Below are 8,254 nucleotides of genomic sequence, written 5' to 3'. Positions count from 1 at the left end.
ACTACCTTTCTGGGCCTGGGAACATTTCAGTTACATTGCAGTTTATAGAGGGTCAGAAAGCTCTCAGATGTCCTCAAAAATATCTTCATTTGTGTTCTAAAGATGAATGAAAGTCTTATGGGTTTGGAACAACATGAGGGTGAGTAATTAATGACATAATTTTCATTTTTGGGTGAACTATCCCCTTAAGGTCATCATGCTAATGCTGAGTCTGTCTTTTTACCTGTTTGCAGAGTGTCTGATCTGGTGCTCGATATTAATGGGCGAATCAGGGACACGCCGCTCCACCCTGGTCTCCAGGCTTCCCATCTTTAGACGTAGCGTGCGAAAGAGGCAGGACTCGCTCCCCTCCTCGCCCTCTTCCGGTGGTGTCGGCAATGGCGTCCACACTTCCTCTCCCTCCAGCACCAACTCCAGCTCCAGCAGCACGGGCAAACGCCGCAGCCTGTTCCGCACACCGTCCCTCAGCTTCCACTGCAAGAGGAACAGTGACCCGACCCAGCTCAGCCTGGACAATCGCAGCCAGGGATCTGAAGTCACCTTTCGAGACGGTTCCGCCTCAAAGACACGACATTCATTCGGATTTGGCGGACATAAGAAAAAAATCACCCGCTCTCAGACGGAAGACCTCGAGAAACCATCCACCAACCGCAACGTGTTTATTAATTGCATCAGCTCAGGGACTAATGAGGGAGATGATTCAGGGTTCCTCGATGATGTGAGCAGCAAAAGATCTTCCAAGCATAAGAAGCACCTGCTGCCCAAGTCCTTATCAGCTCACCAACGGTTTTCCAAGAACTCGTCCAATGTCCCAGACCAGAGCAAAGGTCAGGATGCTGTGGAAGATCCTCCTAAAACTGGTACTCCAGGTTCTTGGCCTGGAGAACTGGTTGAGAGTTCTCTACAGTCGCCTATGATTTCAGAAGACCGCACCACGGCAATAACACCATCCGATTTTGTTCCTGTCACCGAAGACTCTGTCTCAGAAGTGGACGCTTTGCCAGCACCCAGTCCAGCTGCTCCACCTGAAAACTTCAGCCAAGCTGTTTCTACCTCGCAGGTGTCCTTCACCCCAGTCCAGGCCAACACGGAAAAGCACGTACTGCCAGATACCAGCCACACAGCCAACACACAGTGCGAGAGCACCACTGCCCTTACAGAACCAGTCACGCTGCAGACAGTGAAAGAGATTAACCCTGACGCTAACCCTAACCCTAATGCTAACCCTGATCAGTCAGAGGCCAGTGAGATTGAGCAAGCTCCAGAACTGAGTGAAGGCAGCAGCTCCAATCCAGAGGCCCGTGAGAGGCGGTCCAGGAACACTGTGCTCATCCAGCAGGCTGGAAGATCATCAGGCCTGAGCAAGCTGGAGACCAGGTCAAGTCACCTGAGAAAGCCACACACAGGTAATGTCAGTCAACTCAGTTACTGTTTTGTGTGTTTGTACAGAGGCTGTTCTGTTTCTGTTTTTTTTTTTAGAGGAACAAGTTTCGAGGGAAAGTATTCACATACTTGTTCCATGACAGAAACATGTTAATCTTTGATCTTCAAACCAGTTTCACTAATCTTTCATTAAGATTTCATCTCTAGCTTTTATGACCTCAGAGCTTCCTAATTTTATGCTTCCACCAAGATAATGAACTGCTCTATTGATGGACACTTTAATATCACATGAGGCCATGGGTGCCAAAGTTTTTAAAAATTGGGGAAAAAAAACCCAATGCAAAACAGCATAAGTTGGGTACAACAGGTATGCATTAATTTTTTTTTCTGGTTTAACACAGAAAATTAAGTCTTCATGGTTGTTTTAATACGTAGTAAAGACAAACGACGTGACCAGCTATATGCACGTTTTCCTGCTTATTACATGGCTGCTTGCCATAATAAAAATAGGCTTGAAATAGTGATGTGACTTGAAATGTATTTAATAAATGAGAAGGGACCTCAGAGACACACAGTCTAGCACAGCTATATGTAGTATTTCAGCATGAAGTATTTCAGAGAGCTGTGTAATATGCTAATTGACCCTTTACAAACAGCTTGATTGAAAAGTGATCTGACCAATCATAATGCAGAATCCGCCATTCTGTCCAACAAACACATCATACAGGAGAGTAGATTTACTTCGGTCGACTTAATTTTGAAACATTGTGTGTACTGACGTCTTTCTGCGGTTTCATTAAAATACTTTTGTTGTTCATTCATGTTTATTTCCGTGCTTTAAGTAAAGAAGAAAAGATGATCGGTTAATGTACACTGCAAATTTTAAAGGGTGAATTTAACTCTCTCAGTGTTAAAATTAACACTTTACCAGTGTATATATGGATACCACCAGTAAAGTGTTAAACTAACACTTTTGAAAGTGTTAACATTTTTAACACCCTGACAGTGTTAAAAACAAACTCTTACAGTGTAAAATTTGAACACCAGAATGGATGATAAAAAAAAAAACACCAAGTTTGGTGTTCAAAATCAACACTCATGGATTAACTGGTCAACACTGCACCAGTGTTCATGTGAATATATTAAAAAATAAACCCACAAAACAATACACGTGTACATTTATTTATTATTTAATTTAAATATTTTAAATATATTTCTCTGCACCAAAATTTCTTCACATTCAGTGTTTTCAATACATCTAAAAACACATTTTTACAACAATTAAAACATCATAATGTCAAGGCAAATCAATACAAAGGCACAGAATACATATTCTTATTTGGTCCATATGTGCTTTTAATGTCATAAGGTTTGTAATGCTTACATTTATCAGCTTAAACAACCGTCTTTGCTAAGAGTTTGGACCTCGTTGGAGAGAGTAGTCTCATTCTTTGTTTTCAGCATTACTCTGAAGTTTTTAGCCAAGCTAGATAGCCACTCACATTTGCAGCATCACAAAAGTGCTCCAGTAAAATTGGAAAACTAAATAACGAAAATATTGTCATCCATTTATCAGGTGAAATATCAGAGACAAGTATCAAGTACAGTAGTCAAGTCACCGTTATTTATATAGTGCATTTTACAATGCAGATTGTGTCAAAGTAGGTTTACAGTGTAAAACAGGGAAATAATGTGTTGAAATAGTGTTCCATTCTCCTCTGGCCTGAAAAAACCAGCAGTTTAAATCTAGGCTGCAATAAAGTCAGATTGAGTAGATGACTTGTCTGGTTCCTGTGGTCTTGCGCCAATGGGTGAGTAGTTGACGAGGTGTTCACTAGGGTGAAACCTGTCTCTAGGGCTCATCTAGTTGTCCTGGTCTCCGCTCCGCTCCGACATTCAGGGCTGTAGAGGTCGTCTCTAGGTGCTGATCCACCATTTGGACTGGATACGAACTGGATCCGGACTGGATCCAGTGAACTGCAATGACCATCTGATCTGGGTGGCCTCAGTGGCCTCGGAATAAGAACAAAACGGCTTTAGTATTAGTGTAGATGCCATTCTTTCTTACGATGCAACAAAGTCATAATTCATAAACAAATGACAGTGCAAACATACCAAAAACTTACATTTGATACATTTTTGGAAGGAGATCAGACTCTTTAGTATTATTGTTTAATAATCAAAACATTAGGCATGCTGATCAATAATCTTAAAATATGTGGCTTACCCATGTATCTAGCATGTGTCCTAACAAAGCTCTTCTCATCCCACTTAGAGTATACTCTTCAAGCACATCATTGTGAAAGAAAGAATAGAAAGAATATCTCTCTGAGAAAAAGTTTAGGAGTGCACAACACACAAATATCACTATAAATCAATATGATTCACCATTCGATTAAAAACTGTTTTTTTTTTTTTGTATTTCAGGCCTATTTTTATTTTTATAAGCAGGGAAACGCATAGGCCTAGTTAATTGTCATATTTATGATTTTAAAATGACATTTAAGCCCTCATGTAATAACCTGAAAACGCTCTGCATAACATGTAACTTTAAACTGAATGTGAAACTGATCTTCACAGCTCTGGAACTGCTGAAAGCTTAAACTAGTATTTTTATACACGCAAACAAAAAATGGTAACTTCATTTTTTTTTAAAAAAGCATTCTACCCTCCCTTTAGAAACAATGCTTTATGCTCCAGTTTGGCTGTAGTTTTCTTACAACCTGTGATTTCCTTTCTGTAAATTATACTTCTACCTTATGAGTGCTTTCACTCCAGAATGCCTGTGGCTTCAAGGTTTATGGGAAACTAACCAGCTCCTCTGTATTGAATTTCCTCTAGTGGTGACCTGATATTGGCTTTACTACAGATCCTCTTGCAGGAGAGAGTGAACTCTACACTCAATGGTTTCATTTAACAATTATAGGCTTGGGGTCATTCATTAAAAATTCATGTAAATGATTAAGCTCTTTATAAGATTATTAAGATGTTTTAGTCATACTCACTTATCTTTAGATAGAAGGAAAGATGTCTGGATGTAGTCAAGTCTGTTGTTTTCCGTGTTGGCAGGCAGATTATATTGGCAATAAAAGTTTTTCCAGAAACCCTTTTTGTTTAATTTAGATTTGCTGGAAATTTTAGCTAGTTTATGTTTTGCATGTGTAGTTGTTCTTGTGAATATATTTACAGTAATCACTGTGTCCTTTTCTGCAGTTTTTCTTCTGACTGTGTAGGTTTTGGGCTTTCACTGTATATTTCACAGTATATTTTCTTTGCAATGCTTGTTAGTATTTGTGTCAGTAGGATCCAGGATTAAAGCATTTATGATGATAGTACAGTCTGTTTTACACATCTACGTTGTTTAGATTTGAATATCTAGTTTAGGAAATAAACAAAACTAAATTTATTTTATGCAAATCTGATGCATCCTAGGGTTAACACTTCTTCTTTGTGTATTTAATATCTTTGCTACATGTTTTACATATTCTTCAGATAGTGACCTAAAACCTAATATAAAGTCCATTGAGATCTGTCTCTGTACGTGCAGAACAGCGAGATAATAATTCAGTTAAAGAGAGGAAACTTGGTAACACGGTGGTTTCCATATTTATTTTTTACACTGCATTTGAATATTGTTTTCCATAGAAGTGCAATTCACAGTAGCATTTTAGAGTCATTTATGTGTATTTTCCATAACACTTTATTGTAACTTAAATATATAAAGTGTATATCTTGAATATATATGTATATATCTTATATACACTGCAATTTATTTGTCATGTTTGTACATACAAGTAATAACTTGTATTAAATATTTTATGGATCTTAGATACTAATGTAAAATATTTATTTATGATTATTTATGTAAACATTATGTGCGCAATATATATGTAACATTATATATTTGCTGATTAAAAGTAAGTTAAGAAAGTTAATTTCTTTTAGAAATGAAAAGAGAAAAAGTCTGCTGACTCCAAACTGTTAAACAGTAGTGTGTATTGTTACAAAAAAATTATATTTTGAATAAATACTGCTCTTTTCTTTTTTTGTTTGTTTGTTTTGAAGGATCATGTGACACTGAATTTTATTTTAAAGTATATTAAAATAGAAAACAGTTGTTTAAATTGCAGTAACGTTTCACAATTTTACTGTTTTTGTCTGTATTTTTGATCAAATAAATGCAGCTTTGATGAGCATAAAAATCTTCTTTAAAAAACATTTAAAAATCTGACCCCAAACCACTAAAAAGTCTTAAGTAAAATGGGTAAATTTGTAGCAATAGCCAAAAATACATTGTATGGGTCAAAATTATCGATTTTTCTTTTATGCCAACTCTTTAAGTAAAGTTCATGTTCCATGAAGATATTTTGTAAATTTCCTACCATAAATATATCACCCTTAGATTTCAGATTTTCAAATAGTTTTATCTTGGCTATATATTGTCCTATCCTAACAATACTATCCAAAAAATGGACCCTTATGACTGGTTTTGTGGTCCAGGGTCACATATAGTGAATAACGAATGATTGTGATTGTTAATGTACACTGCTTCATAACTCAAAACTGCTGGCCAGCAGCTCTTTGTTTTGAGGAATATGATTTTTTTTTATGATTCTCTAATCTTTTTATGTTTGTATCCTTCACAGTTTCCATGTGCAGCAGCGTGAGCCCGTACCATGAAGTAATGCGCATGGAAAGACGTCTACGGTCGGCCTCTGAGGGAGCAGGAGGACCCAGACTTCACCTCAATCTCAGGGATCCTCACTGCATGGAGGGCAACTCTTTATCCAAACAGAGAACCAGTTCCTCATCTTCCAAACTGGGCAGCCTGGTAAGTATAATGAAATTCCACTGCTCAAGCTCACATTTTCAAAAATCAGTCATAGAGTTTGAGTTAAATGCATAACTGTCTTGTAAGACCATTGATGTAGACTCTCACTGTGTCTTTCCGAGGGATTAAATTCCCACCCAGCGATATAATCGCAGTGCTTAATTAAAGAGACTAATCCTCTCACACCATTTTACCCAGCAGGTCAGCAGGGCCAGTATCTATGGGTCACTTTCCCTCTGTAGGAGATTCCAGAATTGAATTTTTAGAGGGATAGTTGAAATTTCAGTTATTATTTTGGCTATTATTACAGCTTGCTTTTTCTCTGGAACAAACTAGGGTTATTACAGAGAAAAATATAAATCTAAAAACTAATTCAATAAAATAAGTGACACAAAGTATTTTTAATCATGTACTGGTTGCTTGTTTCAACGCAGTTACAGTGAAAGAAGACTAAAGCTTTCAAGCTTTAAAAGACACAAAAGGAGATAAACACAGACATGTGACCTTCAGAATTCTTGTCATATGTTGTATATGATACAGTCCTCATTAACATTCATTATATTGAAAAGGGTGGTCAAGATATTCTTCAAAAATTTCCCTTTTGTGTTCCACAGAAGAAAGAACGTCAAACGATTGATTAAATGGAGAGCAGTTGTGTGCATTCAAGAAGTGATTGATTGTAGTATAAATACGCCTTTACTTAGAAGGTCCAAGTTCTGGTGAGCCAGTATTGTGGCAGAACTGAGACCTAAAAAAAAAAGGACAATCGAATCCACTCTGAAAAGTAATTGAAAAGCCCAAAGTAGGTGGAAGATTTCCAAGTCATTGAATATGCCGTGGAGTGCAGTTAAATCAATAATTACGAAATGGGAAAGTGTGACACTGCTGTGAATCTACCTAGAGCAGACTGTTCTCAAAAACTGAACTACTGTGTCTTATGTAATGCTTCATTGTAACTTAATCACTGAGTTTCATGGATTCTCATTCCTCATTCAAAAGTTCAGTTTCATTAGAAATACTTTGACTGTGAAATATCTAGTTCACAGCATAAAACAGCTTTTTTGTACTGTGAGTATTTATTAAAGCCAGCCATCTGTTTATTAAAAGCAGAATCCAGAAAAATACTGTCCTTTAATCTCTTCACAAGACCTCGCAATAAACCTGTGGATTATGCGTAATAACAGGAGCACTGTTCACAGCAGGCCATTTGAAGTCCAACAGTGATTGTGTTGAAGTTTGCTGAAGGCGGTGGAGCACAAGCAGATCTTTAATTCATGTAGCTGTGTTTTCCATGAGAACAAATATATGTGCAGTACTAACTGATAGTACTACCAAAGACTTCAGATGTACAAAGATGGTGTACTCCTATTACTATGAATGGGAGAAAACACAACATGCATTATGGTGAAATTAGACCTGCCTTCTAAATAAGAAAACCAGTTGCAAATTGTTAAAGTCATCACATCACTGCAGCTGCAATTAGAAGCTGTAGTTACTTTAGAGACAATCATTGTCCTGAGACTCAGGAGGTCAGGCCAACCTGAATGGAAGCTTTTTACAACTCTGTTTGAGCATCATTTATTTACAGTTTATGTCAGATTTTGTGGATGATTTGATTTGTTATTTAAATGAGTGCGACAAGCAGTTTTTGTGATTTTAGGATTTTCCCCATTCATGTAGATAGGGCTTGGTCTTGGATGCTCAAAATAGCTGGTGTTGCAAAATATGGCTGCCAAGTGAACAGACTTTCATTGAAAAGGACTTTGGTACTGCATACTAAAACATTCTAAAACACTTTCAAATATTTAAAAACTGTCTTTGTTTAAAAGATTATTTTACTTTCTGAATAAAAGATTCCTGATAATTTACTCACCTCTCTGTCATCTAAAATGTTAATGTCTTTCTTTTTTCAGTCATATAGCAGTTTCAATGCAGTTTCAAAGAGCTCTACATGATCCCAGCCGAGGACCAAGGGTCTTATCTTGTGAAATGATTGGCCATTTTATAAAAAAAAATATATATACTTTTTAACCATAAATG

The 8,254-nt window shown here is 37.0% G+C and overlaps 1 protein-coding gene across 1 annotated transcript in view; it reads left to right on the top strand.

Moving 5' to 3' along the window:
- Window positions 1–248: 248 nt before the first annotated feature.
- LOC141287684 (serine-rich coiled-coil domain-containing protein 1-like) overlaps window positions 249–8,254 on the top strand; it is an 87,897-nt gene continuing 79,891 nt past the window's right edge. The window contains exons 1-2 of the mRNA XM_073819827.1: window positions 249–1,406; window positions 6,030–6,214. Of these exons, the coding sequence (XP_073675928.1) occupies window positions 260–1,406; window positions 6,030–6,214 (1,332 nt within the window). The 5' untranslated portion in view covers window positions 249–259. The remainder of the gene's footprint in view (window positions 1,407–6,029; window positions 6,215–8,254) is intronic.

Source organism: Garra rufa, chromosome 15, assembly GCF_049309525.1.
Source record: "Garra rufa chromosome 15, GarRuf1.0, whole genome shotgun sequence".
NCBI classification, from domain to species: domain Eukaryota; kingdom Metazoa; phylum Chordata; class Actinopteri; order Cypriniformes; family Cyprinidae; genus Garra; species Garra rufa.
Note: the sequence above shows the minus strand (reverse complement) of the source record. Positions and strands in the feature narration are given on the sequence as shown.